General features: G+C 46.6%; 2 protein-coding genes across 22 annotated transcripts in view; one reads left to right on the plus strand and one right to left on the minus strand.

The window, feature by feature from the left end:
- CCDC40 (coiled-coil domain 40 molecular ruler complex subunit) overlaps positions 1 to 25,571 on the plus strand; it is a 169,547-nt gene that overhangs the window by 115,226 nt on the left and 28,750 nt on the right. The gene's annotated exons all lie outside the window — the stretch shown is intronic.
- TBC1D16 (TBC1 domain family member 16) overlaps positions 1 to 25,571 on the minus strand; it is a 57,945-nt gene that overhangs the window by 31,266 nt on the left and 1,108 nt on the right. For 9 of the 20 annotated variants that reach the window (XR_014508731.1, XR_014508733.1, XM_083430267.1 and 6 more), the window contains exons 2-4: positions 21,343 to 21,434; positions 12,149 to 12,398; positions 9,226 to 9,853 (exon numbers count right to left, since the gene is read on the minus strand). Coding sequence is in view for 16 of the 20 variants with exons in the window: in XM_083430267.1 (XP_083286393.1) it covers positions 9,226 to 9,853; positions 12,149 to 12,335 (815 nt within the window). In the remaining 4 variants the exon portion in view is untranslated. Of the gene's footprint in view, positions 1 to 8,197; positions 8,306 to 9,225; positions 9,854 to 12,148; positions 12,399 to 21,342; positions 21,435 to 22,368; positions 22,433 to 22,770; positions 23,157 to 23,269; positions 23,870 to 25,571 lie in introns of those variants that run through there. The other 11 variants (XR_014508732.1, XM_083430268.1, XM_083430272.1 and 8 more) reach the window with 7 other exon arrangements.

Genomic DNA, 25,571 nt, shown 5'->3' on the forward strand with positions numbered 1-25,571 from the left:
ATGAGGACTTTCCAGCTCTGACCTGCCATTTCCAGATTTGAATTTATTTAAATCGATTGACTGATTTCCCAGCGCCACACATATACAGGTGGGGGGGGGCGTTATGTCTGTACCCAGTTTCCAGGAATAAGCTCCCTTGAACTCAATAGGACTCTCTTTCAAGTAGATAGCATTAGACTGTGCTATTAGTCTTGTACTTATCCACCAGCCCAATAAGCCAACCACAAAATGAGCTGTGACTTGCTATTTTAAACCCACCGCCATAGCTGTGCTTTTTCGTTCTGGTATAATAAATTGTTAAGAATTTAGTATTGTATTGATTCCTGAAATGGTTTGCACTGAGACAGTGTGGTTTTTATTATGTATTCTTTGTTGTACTAACCTTTATAGTTACAGAGTTTTGTATTTACACTGGTTGGGAACTTACTTAGAGTGCAGTAATTGCGGACAAACTTGACTTGATCACATTAGCTCTAACCTTTCATTGAAAATTATTCCCCGTTTTACTTAAATTTCTCCCACGAGTACACTGGCAAAGCAGACTCCACCATTACTGCAAGGGCGGAATGCCTTGCAGTACAAAACCATTGTTAGGAACACAGGAAACTGCCTTGTACCAGGTCAACACCACTGGTCCATCTAGCTCAACACCGTCTACACTGACTGGCAGCAGTTGTCCAGGTTTTCAGACAAGGTACTCTCCCAGCCCTATTTGGAGATGCTGGGGATTGAACCTGGGATCTTCTGCTTGCAAGGCAAATTCTCTTCCACTGAAATACACCCCTTTCCCAGTATCATGTTAGCAATGAAAGAATGCACCTATCGATGCCTTTGTCCTTGGAACAGTTAGCTTTTAGGTGCAGTCTAACGATACAGCTAGGGTTGCGGGTGGCACTGTGGGTTAAACCACAGAGCCTAGGACTTGCCGATCAGAAGGTTGGCGGTTCGAATCCCTGCGACGGGGTGAGCTCCCGTTGCTCGGCCCCTGCTCCTGCCAACCTTCGAAAGCATGAAGTGCAAGTAGATAAATAGGTACCACTCCGGCGGGAAGGTAAATGGTGTTTGCATGCGCTGCTCTGGTTCACCAGAAGCGGCTTAGTCATGCTGGCCACATGACCCGGAAGCTGTACGCCGGCTCCCTCGACCAGTAAAGCGAGATGAGCGCCGCAACCCCAGAGTCAGCCATGACTGGAACTAATGGTCTGGGGTCCCTTTACCTTTACCTAACAATACAGCTACATTGGGGTATGAAGTCTGTCGATACAGGTGTCTCCCCAATTATGCAGGGGTTACGTTCTTGGGTACCGGGCATAAACGTGAAATCGTGTATAGTCAAAACACCATTGGGTTCAGTGGCGGGTGGGACTGAAGAATTTCCCAGATGTCCGCCCCCGTTCCCAACCCCTTTTTATTTTATTTTTGCTAAGTGCGTAAAGCTGATTGCACACAAGTTGAATGTGTGTAAGTGTGTGTGTGTGGGTGGGTGGGTGGAATCCCTGTACTACAAGTCACAACAGAACACTCCTGTTGCAAAAGCCATGGATTCTAGATCAGGGAACCAGCCATGATCTGACTTAGTGTTATGTCAAACCAGAGCTGATGATTTGTTTTGCTCCAGACAAACCATGAGATGTAACAAAGGTTCGCTCTTGGCTTACTGCTTGTGGAGGAGCAAAAAAGCCACAATTTTCACTCTGCGTACTCAGGTGCTTGCTTGTTTACACTTAGCCATGGTTTGCCTTAGCACTGCTTGCAAACCGGGCCATAGTAAACCTTTACATTTCTGATAGGAAAATGTTACCAAACCCCTTAGGTTACTTCTGGAGAAAGAACTGCATCATCTCTCTCGTACAAATAGAACAGCTTCTAGAGATAACAGATACAACTAGTTCCACCTACTTCATGACAAAGTGAGGTGCTCACACATTATATACCTTGTTAAGGGTATATAATCTCAAGGCAGCGTGTGATGTCCCTGTGTGGTGTCCCTTCTATTTGGACAATCTTTTCCTCTCTCTCATTCATTCACAGGGATGCTTACAGAGCTCTGATCTGTGGAGAGCTAAAAAATTCTACTGGGCTATGGGGTAGAGCAGAGAAAGACCTATTGGGCCATATTGTTTTGTTGAGGTAGTGAGGGAGGAGGACAAAGAGAGAGTTGTCACAATGCATTCAAAGCTCCTTCCATTGCCTTATTCCTTTCCAGAAGACCTTGACCATATTTACAGCGAAAGCACCAGACGGGAGACAAATCCGTGGACCTTCAAAACTGACTTTGTTTCTTATGCTGGTCTACTTTGGATATGTCTCACCTTGAAAAGAATAGAAATCTATTAATTTCCATTCCCAATCACCCTGCATCTTTTGCCAACAATCCATCAAAAGCCACCACTGCTCCCTTGTCTTAGGTAATAGGAAGAGCCCATATGAAAACAGAGCCTATCTCAAATAATCCCTCTCCGCTGTTTAAACATTGACACAATGCTAGGCAGCTCATACCTTTGACATTTCCTGTTTTGATCCCAGTTCCTCACAGGGGTTGCTTAAGGCACCATCGCCTCCCATCTACAAAGCTACTCTCCTTTCACAGGCCTCTGCTGGCAACAGACAGACAAAGAAATCAGATCAAATCTTTACTTAGGGTTATAAGCCAGTTTTGACACAGGCAAAGGCATAGAGTATCAGTTAAGCACAACAGAAGCATCAGTAAATGCATAAAACCATAATAAAAAGGAAGGTGTACATAGAAATTCTGTCTTTGTGCTTTACGTCAAGGTTGTGCTCCTTAAGATGGATTGTCCTTCCACTATTGTTAACAAAATGGAAATGGTGAAAGAAGATCATTTTTGCTGCACAGTTTGCTCCAATTGTCCTATTTGATACGTGTAAGGAATGTTCTTTTATAGAACTGGTGGTTGATCTTAAATTTTACCACCTTCCTGGGGGTGGGGAAATGGTACAATCCCTTAGCTTCACTTCCTTCCTGGATTTTTATTTTGTCTTACAGGTGACTTTGATGATGCAGATGTGCCCCTCTCTGTTTCTGACATAGCCCTATAATCTCACTGAAATAGGCCCATTTGGTACATTTGACAGCCTGTTACTGTATTCTATTATCCAACTCGGTCCTTAATTCTACAGTAGGTGCAAGGCAAGCTATTGACAAAGACATACAAAGGAGTCAATGAGTCTGTCTGGTGTAAAAACACACACGAGCACACACAATCGTTGCGACCTTAATCAATTGGTTATTTTAACCTCACTCACCTTGGGTCACATAGCAAGGATGGAGCTAAAATGACTTAAAATGCAGCCTATGGACAGATTGGGCAATTAGGATTGGTTTGCAAGTTTGGCATGCCAAATGTACCCCTGGGCTCTCTGTTTTCGATATATTAGTCCTACACAGCTACCTTTCTGGAACTGTGGATTGCTTTATTTCAATCAATATTCTGACTGAATAGGTGACAACGCTGGAGATAATCCGATTCTATAAAAAGAACACAAAGGAACACAGACTGCATGAAGTAAATCCCATGTCACCATCATACAGCAGAAGCCAATTTCGAAAGCCTGGTATTCCCTGCTCCCTACGCTTGCTTCTCCATCCATTACATACCTATGGCTCACAACTGCTCTGCCAGTAATTTCATCTCCTGCTTAATTCTACAGAGATCTCAGCCGGCACCAGCCTCCTAGGTGAATTGCCACAACAGCATGATGAAACATCCCAGACTCAGTTACTGCTTGCAGTCCCACAGACACTTGCACACTCCCTGCCCAGTAACACAACTGGACAAGAAAGCAATTTAATCACCAGCTCCCTAGAAAGGAGTCGAAACAGAAAGGGCAAGAAATATGCAAGCGTTGCATCAAGCCAAACCCCGCAGAAGCTGCCTCTTGAGGATTCCACCTTTTTCCTGGGCACATGCATCCCTCCCGTCCCAAAGCTGTTTCTTAATTCCTGCTGTTAACAGAGAAATCTGAGGGCTCCCTTGGACAAAAAAACAAGGACACCAGCCAGGAATACCAGAGCAAAACAGCAGCCAGTAGGCTTGGTCTTTACTGAAGACTGTCACCTCAGGACTCCCAATTCCTGCAACACTGCCACTAGAAAGAACGGGGGTGGGGGTGGGGGGGGAGCTATATTACTTACTACTAGGGCTGTTGCCTGACCAATCAATAATATTACTGTCAATAAATTGATTAGCCAGTCCACTAACTCTGCAGATGAACAACACACTAAGCATGAAACACAAAGCACGCTTTCTTTCTTTTAAAGAAATGCAGTGCATGTTCTGGCAGGCATCTATTTTCCTTTTAGAAGAAAAATGCTTCTAAAAAGCCACCTCCAATTTTACGAACTGTACTTTTATCTTTTTTAATAAAGACAATCAGATGTTCAATTAACAGGGGTCACATTTTTGAGTGGCCAGCATTTTAACTTGATTACACATTGCAGCCCCGCTTGTTAAAAGACAGGTGGAAGTTTATTTTGAACCCAGGTTTACCGGCTCTGCAGCTGCAATGTGTGCTATTTGGTGTTGTGCATTTCTGTACTCCACATGCTATTAAGGGGAGTCCTTGTTCAAATAACAAACCAGAGGGCCAGGCAGCGTCTGGAGGAGAACCAGAAAACCAAAGGGTGTGCTCATAGCACTGCACACACACACAAAAACCACCCCAAGAATCCAAGATTGCCAAATGACAGGCTCCACCTCTGTGCATACAATGAGCATACAGGATAAACCTTTAAACATGCACATATCCCAATGGTTAGCTACCAAACTGAGCAGCAGGCCAGTGCTGAGAAGGGAGCTGATGAGCTATCCCCTCTCACTGTGTATGAATGCCAGAAATTTCATATATGATGCATAAAGGGGTATAATGCGGCCACTCCAAAAATAACTTGCTGACAAAACAAGGATCAACCTACATATGATGGAACAAGCAACTGCTGCTTGTAATGTTTTCCTTTAGATTGCAGTTTGATTCATCATCTGAGATATTGTGCATCATGGTTTTGATGCCTACTTCCTTGGGAGGGTTTTGTCCTGGAAGGTGGCATAGATAGCTAGATAGCTAGATATAGATATAGAAGGTATAGATATAAGTAGAGAGATATATAGCTTCTGGCCACCCCAATCTCCACTGCAGAGTTTGAGATTCCAGGGGTCTTGGCACTTTACCAGTGTCTGTGTTTCCTTTGGGGAAAAGAGGAATAGTGGAGACTTTAGTATCTTTGTGAAATACAGTTTATTTACACGTATTTACATCTGAGTCTGGACGGAGAGAGGGTTCCGAGCATCACATCTCACGAGGGGCTCGCTCATCACGTCAGTGCAGCCCTGGTACAAAGGTAGCCCAAATGTCATCTGTATCTCCACACAGCTTCTCCATGTGTCAGCCTGCATGGCCACTGGCTCCATCCTTCTTTCTGCCCAAAATCTTTCCTAAAATGCAACCCAAGCCTCATGCAAAAAGGACATTTTTTCCCCTGTGGTGACATCATGCCCCCTGTAACCCTGGCAACCTCCCCTTCCCAACTCTGCTATTGTCTTTTGCTAACTAACAAGTAGCTGGGGGAGGGACTCCACCCCCCCCCCCTTCTTGTGTGACACTGAATGTCCCAATGGCTCGCCTTTCGTCAGGGTAATGTCAGTGCCATCATCTGTTTAGTTCTTTCATGGCACCTCTCTCAGCCAATCTCCCGAGAAAGTTGGCTTGACTTATTGTCAAGGCCCTGCTAAATCCATTGAGCCAACGCCACATTCAGTAATTTCAGAGAGTAATTGGGAGAATCTGGCACCCAGAATTTTAGAGGATCCTTGCCCCCTGCAAACCCAGAACAATATAAAATGAACAAGGACAGGATACAACTGGAAAACGTAAACTGCATCCTGCCATGAAGGTCACAAAGGAGAAAGATAGGAGCAGCCCAGGGGCCTCTCAGCTGGAGCCTTACATCCTTGCAGAGGCAAAGACCAGTGGCGTAGCGTGGGTTGTCAGCACCCGGGGCAAGGCAAGTAATTTGCGCCCCCTAACCCGTGGATTTGCACCCCCTAACCCTAACCCCCAGATGTTGCGCCCGGTGTGGCCGGCCCCCCCCCCCGCACCCCCCACACTACGCCACTGGCAAAGACCCTTTCCTTCCTCTTGGAATCTCCTAATAAGGCCCTAGAATCAAGACGGACAGGGCTTAAGGACAACATCCTGGCTCGTATGTTCAGCTGCATGAAAGAAGCAATATGTAAACTGGGCAATCCACACCAACACAAATATGTGGAGGCCTGGATTAAGTATCTTCCTCACTTAATAGCAGTAACAGCAAAGGACTGGAAGAGGGAGACTCATGCATATGGACTGTGTGGCATATCCAGCTCATATATGAAACCCCCCCCCCCCATGTGACTGCAATAACGTAGTCTCTTTCCAAACCAGGGCAAAGGAAGATGATATTCTGTACAAAAAATAAATGGGGGTGGGCACCAGGGGACTGCTGATTTGTGTTGATGACATCCCTGTAGCTATTTATGGGGAAAGGATGTCTCTCAGCATCCAACCCTGCTGTTCTGCTCACGCAACAGACTCCCAATTGTGCAACAGGACTTTCCCTTCCTCTCCTTCCTCCCTGCCCCATAGCCCCGCCCCTGCACCCTCAAAATCTACTTTGGAGGGTTGGGAGTCCCTCTGCCGCCTGAAATTTTGGGAGCATGAAGAGGGAGGAGAGGGAGGGGAAATCCCATGGCGTGAACAAAACTTGCAAAGCACCAACCACACCCTGTGTGCATATTGACAGATCCACTTGGAAGCAATAGCTTGGACTATCAAACAACCAAATGTTGAAGTTAATTCAGTGCAAGAGGATCTAGGTTTGAAATTACATGAACGTCCAGCTGTTTTCATCCACGCACCATTCCTTCTGGAGATTACCTCTGAGCAGCCTCTCAGTGCAGTCCAGCAATATTTAACTCACTGTTAGGCTTAGATACCTTTCCAGGCCTGAAGTTTGAAGTCCGTGTTTTAATAAAGACCTGAAATCATCATCATCATCATCTTGTCCAATTTTACTGGACTTGCCATGGGCTCAAGAACATTTACTGAAGCAGGGATTTGTATACGAGCTTGAAAGAGAACGATCAAGTCACTTATATTTAATTTTTAAAAACATTTAACCACATTAATAACAATAAAAAGTAAAGTGAATAAAAGGTGAAGTAAACCAGAAGTGATTTTGACATTTCAGCCCTGAGAGATGCGTCATTGTGCAATGTTAGAAAGGAATGGGACAATTGAAAAAGTGTTAAAGATGTTATCTTTTTACTTCAGTCCTTTCTTGCCAGTATGTAGATGCAGACATCTGTGCAGCCTGAAAACTGTATTGTGTTTCAGCTGAGACCCTCGAAGCGTGATGAAAAACCTGGGAGAGCCTTGCATATGGTGTCTAATAAATGCAAAACCTAGTTCAACTCAAGTTTGGCTGATTTCTCTGGCAAGCTTGTTGGGGCTTTAAAAAAGAAGATAATGTACAATTTATTTTAACTGTATTTTTTATTTTAAGGAAGGAGCATTTCAGAAAAGTGAATTCGAATCGTTTTATGTCAATAAACAACCCTCCCAACCACCTACCCACTCCCACCATCCCACAGCTTGAAAGACCTCAGCTACTCTGTGTAATCCTCCAAACGTGTTTACTAAGAATAACATCCACAGATTGCAGTATAGAATCATAGAACTGTAGAGTTGGAAGGGACCCTGAGGATTATCAAGTCCAAACCAGCAATGTGCAGTTGTCCCATATTGGGATCGAACCTGCAATCTTGGCATTATCAGCACCACACTTTAACCAACTCGGCTATCCAGTAGGCATGTCTTGAACAGCAACATCTTCTGGAAACAAAGAGAAATCCTTGACTGCCTTTATTCTATAAACCACAGCCCACAGAACAGGAATGCTGCCTGTTGACAAGTAAGCATCAAAAAGCACACGGGATCTTGGAACCATGCAAAGTTAACAGCTTTGAAAACCAGCCTTCTGCAATTTTAAATATTTTCTCATGTGCCAATTTGCAATATAACTGAAAGGCCACACGAGGGCACCCTCCCCACACAATGAGCGGGCAAAACAGTGTGCACTGCACTAAATTGGAGAGCTGTGGCTTCAGTCACATTTTATTGATAAAGTGTAAATCTTCACCCTAGAAAATCAGCCTTGCAGTTTGTCACAGAATGGTAAGTTGTATAAGATCTAGATTTTGAAGCGCAGGAACAGGAAGACATGGCAAGCCACTCCTGCACAACAGCACTAGAGGAAAGCAGAGAGAAAAATCAGCCTGGCAATTTATAATCTTGGCAACCTAAATTACATGGATAGTAGCACAGCCAGCCTAAGCTCCAAGACTATATCCAGGGTACTGAAGCACACAACTGAGCTCCTCTTTCATCCATCTTTCAGACAGGTAAAAGTTGTCTTGGATATACAGGTGACGACCATTTAGTGCCAGGGTTCTGTTCCCAGCCCCTGTGTGCATCAGCAAAGCCCATATAAATGTGCCCTGCCCCCATTCTGCCCTGCCAGCCATTCAGTCCCCATTCTGTCTTCTTCCAGGTCCAAATGGACCAATGCGTTGGCAACTGCATGTCAATTGGACATGGCTAAAACGGTCGCTGCCTGTAGATAACATCAAACAGAGGTGCCCCCAAACTGAAAGAAGCAACTTGCTGTAAGGCGATGTTGTCAGCCAGCTAAAAGCTATTCCTTACATGACATGAATACTAACAAAAAAGACAGATACATACATTCAGATCCATATTTAAGTAACATCCTGGTCATCAAAGCAACTTATACGACGGCTTGCAACTACACCTCCATTGCAGCGGGTATCTCAAAACAAGCAGGGTCTACCATCTCAATGACCAAATGGGATCTCAAATGTAGCGACTACTGTCAACGCATGTCACCACAGTTGGGACAGCTAGTGGAATCCAGGGCCTTCACCTCTGAGGCGCAAAAGAATAGACTGTAATCCTATACACACTTATGCAGCAGCAAGTCCCACTGAACTCAGTAGGACTTCTGAGTAGACATACATAAAATCACACTGCCGAGAGTAGTAGAGTGAACGCCCCTCAGCAGGGGCAAAAACCGGACAAATAGTTGTTCTACAACTGGATAATCTTGCTCCTTGATTACTCCGTAAAAGGAGAAAAGGAACATAAACTCACCTGTTTTCATTAACCAGGAACATGGAGCCAACATTCTCCACCAGGGCTTCACTGATGGGTGAGAGGCAGAATGGAGAAGAGAAGGCATCAGAGTCCGAGTCAAATGTGCTGTCTCTGCTGACATCATCGGCAGACAACTCCAAAGAGCCCTCGTCGTCCTCTCCAGTCTCCAGGTGGCTCTCCAGCCCTTCTTCCACTGACTCCTCCAACCGGTTGTGCTCCTCCAGAGAACTGATTGTCGATAAGATACCTGAGTCACTGTGGGCAGGCTGAGCCGAGCTGTGGATGCTGTCCGTTGCCAAGCAACCCTGGGACAGCTTCTCCCCTTCCTCCGAAGGGCAGCTGACGTGAGCCACATCCCTAACCAGCTGCGACACGGTCAGAACGTCTTCTTCATCCTTTGGGGTCACAGCTCGCTTCTGCTCGGAGGGGGAAGCCTGCATAGTGGCGCCAAAACCCTGAGTATGGCGGTTACGCTTGCGGGGGGCCTTGCGGACCGGGGAGCTCTCTGGTGTAATGTAGCGGAGGGCCTCCTCGTCCTGCCTCTGAATTCGGGAATTTGGGACCCAGGCCAAGATAAGCGTAGTTCCAAGCAGCTCATCTTTCTCCATGTACAGGCACAAATAGCCTATGAAAGAACACAGTGCCCCAGAGTTACAACCAAGCCCCAACTTCATGAATGGCAGGTATCCTGAAAGGGTGCTGAGCACTCCAGTTTCCTGCTACCACTGGGGCTCCTCCCCTCACTCACTTGCCTCTTGAGCAGCTCTTTCCTAAGCCCAACTTCTTCCTCCTCCCCTAACCAGACCCAATTGCTTCATCCACTGGAGCAATGTTTGGTTGAAACTGCTTTTTACTCTCCAGCTAGTATCTACAACAGCTCGGTTTGGGATCCAACAGGGCATTAGAGGCAAAAACATAGCCAACTCAATCAGCACATCCAAGTCATTTTTACATCTGCTAGAGGGAACACCAGAGCACACCTCTGGCCAACTGCAACCCAAAGAATAAGGATGCCAGTCCTAGAAAATCAAAATGGGAAACGCCACCATTCGGTTATGGATTATCTGCCTTGATTACAAACGGTCCAAGGTTCAATCCCTGATGGGAAAAGCTCCTGCCTGAAACCCTGGAGAGTTGCTGCCATGCAGAGTAGACAATATTGAGCTGGATAGACTACTGACTCTGACTTGGTATTAAGGCAACTTCCTAAGATCATCATTTACTCCTCCAGAGCTCATGTCAGGCTGGAATCTAGTTGAATTTCAGGATGTTACTAAAGCAGGGGTGGGGCAAAAGTTGTTTAATCATACTACCCCCCTCAAAAAAAAAAACCCTATTAGTGTGGGGTAGGGAGTAGAAGTAGAGGAGTTTGGATTTGATATCCCACTTTATCACTACCCTAAGGAGTCTCAAAGCAGCTAACAATCTCCTTCCCCTTCCTCCCCCACAAGAAACACTCTGTGAGGTGAGTGGGGCTGAGAGACTTCAGAGAAGTGTGACTGGCCCAAGGTCACCCAGCAGCTGCATGTGGAGGAGCGGAAACGCGAACCCGGTTCCCCAGATTACAAGACTACCGCTCTCAACCACTACACCACACTGGCTCTCACTGGTAGAAAAGGATTGGCTCCTATATTACGCTATTTTCTTCTTGCCCCAGCATGGTTACCAGCAGCTTTTTGGAGGAATGAGAAGAGATGCAATTTTAACTGGGGAAAAGACTCTGGTGGAAAAGGGGGAGCTCCCCTTGTTTTTTAAGCTTTTAACAAATATTGGGAATTCCAATCTTGCATCCTGTGCAGTTTAGCCCTAGGAGGAGGGTCTTTTTTTTAAAAAAAATCTATTAATTTGCCACCACAGACACTCTGATGTTTTATGTAAGAAATAATAAAACATTAGGCAGATGAGAAGGGAAGAACAAGGAATACCAAGTGGACCCTCCATAGAAACTTTGAAACCGGATTGAGAATAAGAGGTAAGAAGTCAAGGGAGAGGTTTTATGGAACAATTAATGCTTAGTGAGAGACTCTTCAGTGCACAAAGTGTATCCCATAGAACTTTCCTTAACATTAAGTCCAGCATCAAAGTTCAAGGTGCCTTTGGGCACTCAGCAGCTTCAGAAGCAGCTTGAGAAGCTTGGAAAAACTCCATTCCAGCTTTTCACTTCAGCCGTGAGCCCTCTTCACTTCAGAGGCTTCTTATCTTGGCTGCCCATAAATCATGAAGCCTTTGGCTCGACTCCCAGGCCAAAGCCTTATACCGCTTGGGACCACGATACGGAAAATATCATCTCACCCCATGTATACGCAACTGATCACCATGCTCTGCAGGAGTAGCAGGGCCTTCTGCAGACACCATCTCATCATGAGATTCATTCCATACACTGTAGGAGCCTTTAGTGTTATGGCACCCACTTTCTGGAATTCCAATACAGTGGTACCTCTAGATGCGAACGGGATCCGTTCCGGAGCCCCGTTCGCATCTAGAAGCAAATGTAACCCTTGTCCGCGCATCTGCGCATGCGCGGGTCACGTTTCGTTGCTTCTGCGCATTACGTCATTTTGAGTGTCTGTGCATGAACAAGTGGCGAAACCCGGAAGTAGCGCGCTCCGTTACTTCCGGGTTGCCGCGGAGCGCAACTCGAACGCGCTCATCCCGAAGCACATTCAACCCGAGGTATGACTGTACCTGTCAGACAGATGCTATCTCTATGATCTTTTTGGCACCTGTTGAAGACTTTCCTCTTCCAACAAACCTTTCAAGTGGACATTTTTATCCCAGTTGTATCTGCATTGAACCTGAAACTACATTTAATAGCTGTTTCATTATTGTTAAATTGCTTCAAGATTGTTTATGGGGAGAGACTCGTAAACAAAATGAGATAAACCAACGCAACAAACCCATGTCTCCAGCCTGCCCTCACCTGGGTGATGCTCCACGATGCCTTGCAGCATCTCAGGTGGGTGGACACAGACATTGTTCTTGGAGTAGATAATCCCCCCATCCAAGACGGAAGACGAGCCGCCACCACTGCTGCTGCTGCTGGCATTTAAGGTCAGGAGGTCAGATGCTTTCGAAGAGGCACGTCGGAGGAGTCTTCCCAGAGACATTGCCAAGGGAGTGTTTCCATTCTCTGTTGACTCCACTTAAGCACCTAATTCAGACAGTCAAGTCTGCCCAGGGGAAAAGGAGAGAAAGTGTCAGAAAGAGAACAACAACAGGTAGAATGGACAGAAAGACACATACTGCTTGCCTTCGTGCAAAAGGAGGTGAAACCTTGAGTGCCATAAGACACTGTCTCAGTCACATGAGGTTAGTGGGGAAAATAATACAATACTTGAGAGAATAAGAAAGTCTTTTTTTCAAAAAAAATAAAACCCACTCCAACACAGTTTAGGCAACCACTTCAAGAAAAATGAGCTGTGGACCACAAAAGTGTATGCTGCCACAGCAGATTGGTTAAATATTTGTGGGACCACAAGGCTTACTGTAGAGTTCTTGTCTGCAGTTCAACAGAGAGATGAGGTGGCCCAGAAAAAATGAGGGAACCCCCCCCCCCAAAAAAAACCCATCCTCTTTCCAACTCCATACCACCTTAATATGTAACAACAGAGGGACTTTCTTCAAGAGCTATGCAATCACATTTTGGAACAGAAGCTGTCTGAAAAGGAGGATGAATTTTAGCTGAGAATGCACCAGGTATTTTCAATAAGCATTTCTGCCATCATCACTTATTTCCTTTGGATCTCTGCAGAGTGATGTTGGAAACACCTTGCCCAGGAGTGCAATTTGGGAACTGCTGTGGCTATTGTTTCTTTTGTAGCATAGTGACAAGCCCCTGTATACATAGCCTCTGACTCCTCTTGAAAATGGAGCTTGTCAAGCAACACGTTCCTGCCATCAACAGCTTCAGATATGAACTGGCTCCAAAGGTCCAACAGAAAAAAACAAGCCAAGGGAAAACTGATCCCACTCAAAGCCTCCCCTCCAAGCACAGTTGTTCCTTTTTAGTCAGTACTCTTTGTTCCCAGGGTCAGCTTAACCCGGTCTGGTTTCTATGGTCCCTGTAGCAACACCTGGATATACCAGGTGAGGCATCCCCTGCAATACAAGATTCAAGGGCTTTCTGGTCTGTGCATGAAAAGGCAAGCAGAAAATGAAAGAAAGAGAAATATCAGGAAGCAAGCCTAGATCAAACCTTACTGTGTGCCTGTCCCCCTAAATAATTAACAGGAAAGCAGGCTGGAAAAAATGCATGCATAAGCTAACACATGCAGATACAGGAGAGAGACAGTCAGAGATGCATAAAGGAGAGAAGGAAGGAGGAAACAAAAAAACGGCAGATGCACTAATAGCAACAGACCTAAAAATCACACTATATAAAAGCCAAGAAGCTATTTATACACACAAATAGTTCACTTTCTACCTGTTCTTAAAATTATGGCTTCCCCTCCTTCCTTCTAGAACATCTCCCTTTGCATCTAGAACATCTCCCTTTGCACCTTCTGCCAACCCCATTACCTAGAGAACATGAGTTTTCCTTTCCTCCACTGCAGCAGCATGTATGTACCATGGGAGGGGAGACAGGACATACCTCTCCTCTAGTATCAAAGCAGAGGCAGTACATTTTTGCAGTGCTGGGCAGGGAGGACAGCCTCCTCCTTCCCCAGTGGTATGATCTCCACACAGAGAGAGAATGTGTTCATCTGCCTGCTGATATGTATGCATGCTACATGTGTCGTCTGTGTGTGTACTGTATATGCATGAGTGCAGTTGCGATATGTATGTGTGCTGTGTTCAAACATGAAAGTGAACATACAGTGGCCATGCCCACCACTGGCATGCACCTCCAATGCGGTCCTCAGGCCAAAACAGGTTAGCCACTCCTGAATTAAAGCCTATTCCATCTGTACCATGCACCTGGCACTACAATGGCTGCAGCACCTCCTTACTAGGGTTCAAGTGAGGAAGCATGTTAAGGAACTACACGGATTTGAGAGTAATTTGCCAGAGGGCAGCTCTTAAGATGCTGGTTTTCAGAAAGTGCATCCCATCATCCTTATGGAGGAGTATATTCCTTAAACATTCTGATAAGGTGACCCGGTTATTTCACCAAGACATCTTTGAAATTTCACATGCTACTCTCCACCACTGCCAAACACACACTTCCAGGTCAAACCAGGCTCAAGAGCTCTTGATCCATGTATATCTCTGGTCTCACTGAAAAACACAGACAAAACGAAGGTGCTCACACTTCTGAGGAGAGGAGCAAAACTGCTTGCAGCCATGTTGTTCCTCTGTATTGTGCAGCAAGCCTTGTGTATTGTTGAGCTTGTGTGACAGTGTCATGATGCAGTAGTGTCTTACTGGCAGAGTCAGGGAGCAGAAGATGCATCCACAGGGGAAAAAAATGCAAAGGCAGCATTTCCTCTGGAAGAAAGAGGTGGGGAAAAAAATCTGGCCTGCTCAGGCACAAACTCACATGTTTTCCCAGCTATTTTCTCCAGGGGCCTGAAGCAGCAGTAGATTGACCCCCTTATGGAATGAAAAGCAGCCTCGCGTTATCACCAGCTTTTGCTGAGCAAAAGCAAAATAGCTGCTGAACATGAAAAGGGTTTTGGGGGTTTTTTGCCCACGATGAGGATCTAAAAGCAAACAAACATGCCACCTGATCCTACACTGAACTTAATCTCTCTTGCTACACACAAAGAGTGTTGTTCAACAGGCTTAAGAACCTCTGAATGACAGTGCTTGGGAAACCCAAGATAGCATATGACATGAATACTACATTTCAGAGAACGCAGGGCTTATCAGGCCGGGAGGAGAAAAGTGGTTGCATCAATCCCAAGCCATTAGGGCCACAGATAAGCAGTAGTGCACCTGCTTTTCCTGCAGAAGGTCCCAGGTTCAATCTGGTCCCTCTAGTTTGGGCAGGTGAAAGACCCCTGTCTGAAACCCTGGTGAGCTGCTGCCTGCTACAGTAGACCAGCCTTCCCAGCCTGGTGCTTTTCAGACATGATGGACTCCATCTCCCATTAGTCCAAAAAAGCATAGCTTAATGGCCATGGGCAATGAGAGCTGCAGTCCACCAACATCTGGGGGCTGGGGAATACTGGTACAGACAACACGGAGCTAAGTAAACCAATGGTCCGACTCTGTGTAAAGCAAATTCCTGTGCTCCTATGAATGTATCAGTGGGCACAGCATGGTTGCTCTGCTTCCATGGTTAATGCCACTGCATCCCAGCAATGCATAACCTTCTTTCCACATGGCTCAGACGTGCATCATGTTTACAAAACACAGAAGCAACGTACCGTATTTTTCCGTGTATAAGACTTTAAAAAATAGTAAAAAACCTGGGGTTGTCTTGTACACAGAACATGGGCACCTGGAGGGATTTTTTAAATATTTAAGCATATATCCGGGATTTTGGCTTGGGCGGGCTGAGGCAGTTCCTCCTGCTGCCTCCTGAAGCACTCGCTGGCTCGACCACCGGAGCGAGAGCAGCTGCCACTGCAAACTGCCTCATCATCATCATTTTATTTGTATGCTGCCTTTCCATAGTTAAAAACAATGCTCAAGCCGACTTACAACATGACAAGATTTACATAATTTTAAAAAGTCATAAGCAATAAATAAACCACATCTAAAAAATACACAACCAAGTGGAAAACAATTTCCACATGAATCAAAATCTAAAAATAAGAATGCAGCATTCATATCACAGCTGCCTCTCCTTGCTCTTTCCTCTTTTTCCGCTTCCCCTCTCAAACTCCTACCCTGCCCCCAGCCCACTCACCACCTTCCTCAGCTCAGTTGGCTTGACGGCCTAGCCTGGCCCACAGGGGGCGCTGCCTTCCCCTGGCTCTACCTTGGTCTTCTGCTTGGAAGCTTCCTTCCCCCCGCTTCCCTGCAGCAGCTGCAGCTGCCACATGCGGTGCCCCAACCGCTGCCTTTGATTCTGCACCATGGAGCAGCACTGCATGCGCACCTCATGCTGCATGCGCACCTCATGCCCCAAAAAAAATCAACAACTTGCTGCCACCGCTCATCCAGATTTTCACTTCTGGTTTAGGGTTTCGTTTTCTTAATTTTGGGTTCAAATAAATAGGGGTCATCACATACATGGAGGCATCTTATACATGGAAAAGTATGGTACAGTGGTACCTCGGGTTACATACGCTTCAGGTTACATATGCTTCAGGTTACAGACTCCACGAACCCAGAAATATTACCTCGGGTTAAGAACTTTGCTTCAAGATGGGAACAGAAATCGTGCTCCGGTGGCAGGCGGCAGCGGGAGGCCCCATTAGCTAAAGTGGTACCTCAGGTTAAGAACAGTTTCAGGTTAAGAACGGACCTCCGGAACGAATTAAGTTCTTAACCTGAGGTACCACTGTATTCTCTTTTGGGAGGTGCACAGCATGTCAACAATGTAAGTGCACACAGTTCACCTGAACTGTGTAGGAGGAATCCCAGAGTAACATGGAAGCGACCGCACTGCTCCAAGTAATGCGCAGAGCATGCCTACATTGCAGGTTCTGAGGACAGACACTTCTTGGGGCATATTCCCAAGTAAACACGATGCAAGGCCTTGGTGCAGACAGGAGATTAGTGCTGTGGCATCACGCTCTAAAACAATTCCTGTTTTAAAGCACGTACTGCAGAAATTTCAGGTTTGGAGAGTCCAGTTCCTCATGTTTGGAAACAGCAAGCAATTTGTGAAGCTGGCCCTTCAGTGCTCTCCCCCACCTGTGATGCAATCATGTGCAGTGAAATAAAATCCCAACTGCCTTAAAAAATAATAATTGCTCATGCCCTATTAATTTCCTCCCACACTCAGCTGCTGCTGCTACCGCTGAACACCTGTGCTGCAGCCCACAGCGTACTTCCAGTCAGCTACTGGCTACTTTCATGGGCAATGCCCCTGGAGGCAGGCAGCAACTGGATAACCCCCAGGCCTTCTCATCAGCAAAGAAGTGCCTGGGCCAGCAGAAACAGTTGGCTGCTTTCTTCTAAGGCCCATCCCTTTTGAACAAACAGCCGAAGATCCTGTTGGCAGGGCTGCTCACTTGCTCCGGCTGCACGTTTCTTCTTTATCAGAAAGAGGAATGGCTTTTGGGAATGGTCTGGCTGGGAGGATGGATTTCTTATTGAAGACTTGGCACAGTTACAAGAACCCAGTAATGTTTGAAAGGCATGCAAGGCAGCATGCTCCCTGCAGCAAAGCACTGAAGATTTATGCAACGCCCCAGCCAACTATGGGAAAGTCAGAAGGGGGGGGGATGGGAAATGGGAAATATAGATATGCACAGCTCTTCTTAAAATTTCCCCATTGCAAAATTAGCACAGAAACAAAGAGCAGTAAGAGAAAAGATAAAAAGGACTGTGAAAAGCACGGGGGCAGATGGGTATAAGCAGAAGATTCAATCGCACACAAATAATTAATATTGCAAACCAATTTATTTTGCATTTCTCTAATCAAGACGAAGGAGTGTGGCCATACCATTAAAATTACACAATAGAAATTACTGCAGCAGTGCAGAGACACGGGTGGCACTGTGGGTTAAAGCCTCAGTGCCTAGGGCTTGCCGATCGAAAGGTCGGCGGTTCGAATCCCCGCGGCGGGGTGCGCTCCCGCTGTTCGGTCCCAGCGCCTGCCAACCTAGCAGTTCGAAAGCACCCCCGGGTGCAAGTAGATAAATAGGGACCGCTTACTAGCGGGAAGGTAAACGGCGTTTCCGTGTGCGGATCTGGCTCGCCAGAGCAGCGATGTCACGCTGGCCACATGACCCGGAAGTGTCTGCGGACAGCGCTGGCCCCCGGCCTCTTTGAGTGAGATGGGCGCACAACCCTAGAGTCTGTCAAGACTGGCCCGTACGGGCAGGGGTACCTTTACCTTTTTACCTGCAGAGCAGTGGCGTAGCGTGGGGGGTGCAGGGGAGGTTGGCCGCACCGGGCGCAACATCTGGGGGGGGGGGCGCTCGCACTCGCAGCTCTCTGCCCCTACCTGGCTCACTCACTCTCTCTCACTGCAGTGCTGGCTGTGCGAATCCGATCCGAGCCACGGGGTCGCCGCCCACTGTGGAGGGGAGGGTGCCAGGCGTGCGGTGCGGTGCGGAGAGAGAGAGAGGGACTATCTGGGGGAGGGACAGTGCAGCGGGGGGGGCACAAATTACTTGCCTTGCCCCGGGTTAGGGGGCGCAAATTACTTGCCTTGCCCCGGGTGCTGACAACCCATGCTACGCCACTGGTGCAGAGGTCCCAAGAGCTGCCATGGAATTGAAAGGCATATTCAGAAGAGGGAGCTGTATTTGATTAAGAGTTTTGCTACAAGCCAAGTGTGCGGAAGAGTGGTCCCGTATCAAAAGATGGATGCAGCAGGAACTGGGATGCCTGGCTTCATTGCTGGTTGTGAGGGGAGGGGGACTTAACAGGTTGCATACAAGAACTTTTGAGTTCTTACTGTAACTGCAACAAAAGCATAGTCGGTGCTTCCTCTAACACCACGTGCAAGAAAATGAAGAACCTAAAACTCAAGTATGCAACACACTTCCTTCTTTAGTTATTTGTTTCCTTAAAAAAAACCACACAAATATTTATATCCTGCATTTTCAGCAAATGGCTTTCCAGGCATCCAAGGGATACAATTTAAAACACGATGAAATCCAGGTAGCTTATAAACAGCAAATGCACAAAAGACTAAACAAAAGAAGCAGCAGTGGAAAGCAACCAGTAAAATCATAGCAAAAAGGGCAACGTATGACTGCCCATAACAATGAGAGGATAAAACAGTTTTTAACCTGTTGCCAATAAATAAGGCACCAAAGAAGAGCTCATTTGGGAAGATATTCCATAGATATAGCACCACCACAAAAAAGCCCTGCTCCTCAATAGATAGCTGCCTGACCTTCACCGATGGGAAGGGCCCAATATGAAGACCTCAGATAACAAGTAGGTTCATACAGAAGAAAATGGTCTTCTAGATATCCTGACACCAACGTGCTTTGAACTTTAAAGGTCAAAAACAGCACTTTGAATTACATCCCATATACACCAGAAGCTAGTGTAGATGTTTAAGGACTAGCAATATTACGGCTGGATCATTCAAGTTTCCCAAGACTTTTTCCTCCACCCCGAAATCAGCTTCACATATAAGGAATTACAGTAATCCAACTACCGTATTTTTCGCTCTATAGGACGCACCTTTTCCCCTCCAAAAATGAAGGGGAAATGTGTGTGCGTCCTATGGAGCGAATGCAGGCTTTCTCTAAAGCCTGGAGAGCGAGAGGGGTCTGTGCGCACTGACCCCTCTCCCTCTCCAGGCTTCAGGAAGCTATCCGCAACCCCTGGGAGCCCGGGGGAGTCCCCCCTGGGCTCCCCCGGCTTGCGCAGAGCTGCCTGCACCTCGAAGCCCGGGCGCGCTGAGCAGTCGCGCCGGGGCTTTGGGTAGCTGTGCACAAGCCGTGGGAGGGCTCCCCCGGCTTGCGCAGAGCTGCCTCTTATCCCAAAGCTACCTGAAGCGACTGCTCAGCGCGCTGGGGCGTCGTGATAAGAGGCAGCGCTGCGCAAGCTGTGGGAGGGCTCCCCCGGCTTGCGCAGAGCTGCCTCTTATCCCAAAGCTACCCGAAGCGACTGCTCAGCGCGCTGGGGCGTCAGGATAAGAGGCAGCGCTGCGCAAGCCGAGGGAGGGCTCCCCCGGCTTGCACAGAGCTGCCTCTTATCCCGAAGCCCCTTATCTCTGTGCCTTCTCCCTCTCTGCGCAGCGCCTCTCCTGTGAAGGAGAGGCTCTGTGCAGAGAGATAGAGAAGGCGCAGCGCCCCTTGAGCGAGGCGCCTGTCATGCGAAGTCGGAGGAGGAACAGAAGGGACTCCTTCTGTTCCTCCTCCCGCTTCGCAGCGACGCGCCTGTCCAGCGAAGCCCGAGGAGGAACAGAAGGGTATCCTTCTGTTCCTTCTCCAGCTTCGCTGAAGGGCGCTGTACCTTCTCCCTCTCTGCGCAGCACCTTTCCTGTGAAGGAGGGGCGCTGCACACAGAGAGAGAAGGCGCAGTGCCCCTTCAGCGACGCGTCTCTCCTGGCTTCTGCTTTAGCCCTGCGCAGCCTCTTTGGCCAGGGGGAGCCTTCATCCCGCTGCCCTGAAGAGGCTTGGCACGGTTACCCCAGAAGCCAGAACAGTCACACGGTATCCCAGAAGCCAGATCCCTCTTGCTCTTCTGGCTTCTGGGGTTCAGAATATTTTTTTCTTGTTTTCTGCCTCCCAAAACTAGGTGCGCCCTATGGTCCGGTGCGCCCTATGGTGCGAAAAATACGGTAACTATTCAATTCTAACCATATCTACTCAGAAATGAGTGCTACTGAATTCAATGGGGCTTATTCCCATGTAAGTGGGTTTAGGATTGCAGCCAAAGACATTACTAAAACAAGGGGCAACCATGGCAATTTCATCTCTTTCAAGTAGTCACTGTTTCTGAATTCACAAAGTACTTTGCTTTTTTGTTTGTTTGTTTTTGCAAACAAAAAAAAAAGGGAGGGAAGGAGAGAAAACACAACAATGGAAAGCATCAGTGCCAAGGAGGAGACTATATTTCGGGGGGGGGGCGGGGCGGCGAGTCTTACTTCCCAGGAACTGTTAAAACAATGGGCACTCCCATCTGGGACGGTATCTGGAAGATCCTAACCCCTGCACGCCTTCAGTCCCTGCCCTCAGCTAATCAAGTTTCTGACGGGGCAAATCCAAATATTGACTATTGCTATTTGCAAAGTGTAACTGTATTGTTGCAAGGGAAGAAACAGCTGCAGAATTTCAATTAGTATTTACGCAGCACTTTCTAGGTGCTCAGCAATGCACTTGACATACATTATCTTGCGGTAACCCTTGCAACGACCCTGCAAGGTAGGGCAGCCCTGCTATTCCCATGCTGCAGATGGGGAGATGGGTCTCCTAGTGAGTTTGTGACTGGGATGAAATTAGAACCAGAGACTGAATTGTAGCTCAGTCTCCACACTGGCTTTAGTACAGTGGCTTTAGTACAGTGGTCCAGATCCACCACCACCCCTTTAATACTGTGCACCACACAACTTAAGGGAGCTTTTCTGGAAACAGTAGCGCTACTCACCTCTCTTGCCCAAGAGAGTGCCAAAGCCGTGCAAAGGACTGTGCTTCCGCTGGCATCGATCACAGCAGCTACAACTCATTGTACAGTGTCACCTGTAAAATGGGATCAGAAGTTACCTACTTCACAAGGGTGGTTGCAAGACTGAACACAGATTATAATGTACTTTGTGAAGTAAAGGATGAAAGAAACCTTGCATATATATGTATATATTATCTCTGGTGCACAATAACTGGTGGTTATTCACTCCAGAGGAAGTTTAAACATGGACAATCTCTCTCAAGATAATCTACAAACCTCTTAGAGAAGGGGTGCCCAAACGTTTCTGAGCACAATTCAAAGTGTTGGTGCTAACCTTTAAAGCCCTAAACAGCCTCGGTCCAGTATACCTGAAGAAGCATCTCCCCCTCCATCGTTCTGCCCGGACACTGAGGTCCAGCGCCGAGGGCCTTCTGGTGGTTCCCTCGCTGTGAGAAGAGAGGTTACAGGGAATCAGGCAGAGGGCCTGCCCTGTGGAACGCCCTCCCAGCAGATGTCAAGACAATAATCAGAGACAATAATCAACTATTTTACCTTTAAAAGACAACTGAAGGCAGCCCTGTTTAGGGAAGTTTTTAATGTCTGATGCTGTATTGTTTTTAATATCAGTTGGAAGCCGCCCTGAGTGGCTGGGGAAACCCAGGCATATGAGTGGGGTATAAATAAATTATTTATTATTATTATTATTATTATTATTACTATTATTACTAAAGAGGGGCAGATTTGATGAAGTGAACATGCATGAGGGCTGATCAAAGTTGCTGAGGACTGAACTTGTTGAGCTTTATTAAGGATTTGACCCCAATAAATAAACTGCCACACGGGCCACAGGGCCAGATGAAGACCCCCAAATGGACTTTGGACATGCCTGTCTTAGAGCATCTCTAAGAGAGTTCTCTTATAACCATTGGGCAGAAGATCAAGTTACCAAATAAATAAATAAGCAAGCAAGCAAGCAAGCAGATATCCAAGAGTCCTTTTGAGGCATACCAGACAAGCCTCTTGAGAAGAATATTCCCCCAAGGGATTTCTGCTTCTTAGGAAGCTGCTTCTGAGGAGCTGAGCACAATAGCTTCTCAATCACCCATTTACAAAACACAACATATTCTAGACCAGCTACAGTGCTCTGGCACTGCAGTGAACGTGCACCTCACAGCCCAGAATCATGTACAAAGAAATGACTCAAAGAAATGAGTAAGTCCTTGAAAAGAATGAGCTCACTGGAAGCTCATTAAATCATGTTTTAAGGAAGGAACGTTATCAACTTTTGCTCTGCTAAGTAAACTTCCTTGTTAGGTCAGGCCTGAGCTCTTACGCAAGAAGATCAGCACAGCACTTCTCCCCAGCTCAGCTCTCATTATCTGGTCCAAGCAGCGCCATCAGCTTACCTACCACTTGACAAACCTTCCACATCACTTCAGCACTGTGGTTTTCAAGCCTCATCCAGACTATCTCTACTCTTTGCCTCCTGTTGAGTCTGGCTATCTATTGCTTCCAGTTCACCAGTTCAACCACTGCTGGATTCTTGACTCCTGCTCCTGTGAGATCTCTGTGATGTTTCCTAACTGCTTGTTTGCTTGCTTCTGCCTGGTGGCTCAAACCTCCAAAAACCACTGTAATCTTGGCAGAAAGTATGAGGAAGCTTCCTCCCACCTAGAACATTCACTGGACAAGTTGTCCTGGAATCGTGTGCTTGTGTGTGCGCGCAGCAATCTCTGTCCAACTCCTGTCCTGTACCTCAGCTGGTCTTGGCCTTTTCCTTAACTTCATTCCCAACTCTTAAAACCACCAACACCCTTCCTCTACTTAAAAGTTAATTGGGGATTGCTTAAGTATACAGTACCACTTCTTGGTCTTCCGAGTCAAAAGCCTTTGCTCATCTCCTACTCACCAAACCACCATCTCATCTGATCTCCTGATTACTGGCCTGTGTGCAAAGCGAGAGACGAACTCCTATAACGTGTACGTCAAAGACTAATCTGTGCTAAAGCCTCAGCCCAGCCCTGGTATTTACAGGTGCATTCCTAGCGCCTAACTCCTCTGCTCAGCATAAGCAGGTTCTCTGATGTTCCAAATCTACACGCCACATGCTACAGCCCTGTCATCATCAACAACTATGTTGCAGCTGTGGTTCCACCTCGACTGAAATCCTCTTGCAACTTTGCATTGCTCCTCGCTGAAAAACCTTTTTTAAACCATCACCTAAACTCAGAGGACTTTGCTGCCAGCCTTTTCCCTTTAACATACTAGCAAGCATGGTTTTATATCTACCCAATTTTACACTGTACTTTTGGCGCAGGCTAGTCATGCTTGTTTTTAAAACCTTCCTTCCTGACACATCACCCCTTCAAACTACTTCCCTAGTGGGATTTTTTTGTGCATGTCTTAGTAACGGGAAGAGCAACTCTGTCTTTTAACACCTTCTCCACCATCAGCTGTACTTTAAGACTTATTTTAAATAATAGCTTACTTAGAAGTTATTATTTCAAGTATATGGACAACGGAAGAACCATTCCGATTCCTAGTGCCAAGTCTATACTTATTGTAGAATGTTATGTACTGCATGAATAGGAGAGAATGGCTCCCGGCGGATTTGTTCCCCTTTCCAAAGGGAACTGCCTTCCAAGAGAATGCATGCATGACCAAAAGACTATTAGCTAGTGTGGTGTAGTGGTTAAGAGCGGTAGTCACGTAATCTGGTGAACCGGGTTCGCTTCCCCACTCCTCCACATGCAGCTGCTGGGTGACCTTGGGCCAGTCACACTTCTTTGAAGTCTCTCAGCCCCACTCACCTCACAGAGTGTTTGTTGTGGGGGAGGAAGGGAAAGGAGAATGTTAGCCGCTTTGAGACTCCTGAAGGGGAGTGAAAGGCGGGATATAAAATCCAAACTCTTCTTCTTCTTAGCGTGTTAGACATACGTTGCTGTAACTTTTTATTTTGTGAACCACCCTGAGACCCCCGGGTATAGGCAATATAAATTCAATTAATAAAATATTAAATAAAATAAACTTTATTGGTAATATCCTGAATGCACTGAAACACCTCAGTTACTGTGTTATTTAAACATAGAAGTTTGGAGAAGGAAGAAATACACCTGTACCTCAGGTTACATACACTTCAGGTTACATACGCTTCAGGTTACACACTCCACTAACCCAGAAATAGTGCTTCAGGTTAAGAACTTTGCTTCAGGATAAGAACAGAAATCGGGCTCTGGCGGCACGGCAGCAGCAGGAGGCCCCATTAGCTAAAGTAGTGCTTCAGGTTAAGAACAGTTTCAGGTTAAGTACGGACCTCCAGAATGAATTAAATACTTAACCTGAGGTACCACTGTAACTACACATGGGACATGACTACACAAAAATCGAATTATACCAGGTAGAAAGGAGAGACTATGTCTCTTATTATGCTTGTGGCCTTTTATGCTCTGAGCCTGGGGACTCAACTGTACATTGGTATTGACCCCATATGCTATGAGATCCATACTTTATGGCCTCCCGGGCTAATATGAATTATTCATTGTATTCAGGTTGTGGGGAGAAAAGGAAAGACACAACCTCTTCCACTGCTGGCAGAAGCTCTGTAAATTAAAAAGTGAGCAGAATGGTCTGCTCATCAATAGCCTGATCCTATGCAGTTAAGCATGCCCAATTCTACACAGGATTAATAGGCTACTATTCCACATAAATGAGACGCGGGTGGCGTTGTGGGTTAAACCACAGAGCCTAGGACCTGCCGATCAGAAGGTCGGTGGTTCGAATCCCTGCGATGGGGTGAGCTCCCGTTGCTCGGTCCCTGCTCCTGCCAACCTAGCAGTTCGAAAGCACGTCAAAGTGCAAGTAGATAAATAGGTACTGCTCCAGCAGGAAGGTAAACAGCGTTTCCGTACGCTGCTCTGATTCACCACATGACCCAGAAGCTGTACGCCTGCTCCCTCAGCCAATAAAGCGAGATGAGTGCCGCAACCCCAGAGTCGGTCCCGACTGGACCTAATGGTCAGGGGTCCCTTTACCTTTTTTATTCCACATAAGGGCTCTCCCTGCCCCACCCCACCCCAATCATGACATTTACATATTGACACAACTGCCAAGGCAAGCTTTTAAAATAAGCATAACACAAAACATGAGGATCACCTAGCAGGATCTTCATCAGGCATGCTACATATGTCTTCTTAGAAACTGATTGCTGCTAC

Source organism: Podarcis tiliguerta, assembly GCF_965153285.1.
Source record: "Podarcis tiliguerta genome assembly, chromosome: 2".
NCBI lineage: Eukaryota > Metazoa > Chordata > Lepidosauria > Squamata > Lacertidae > Podarcis > Podarcis tiliguerta.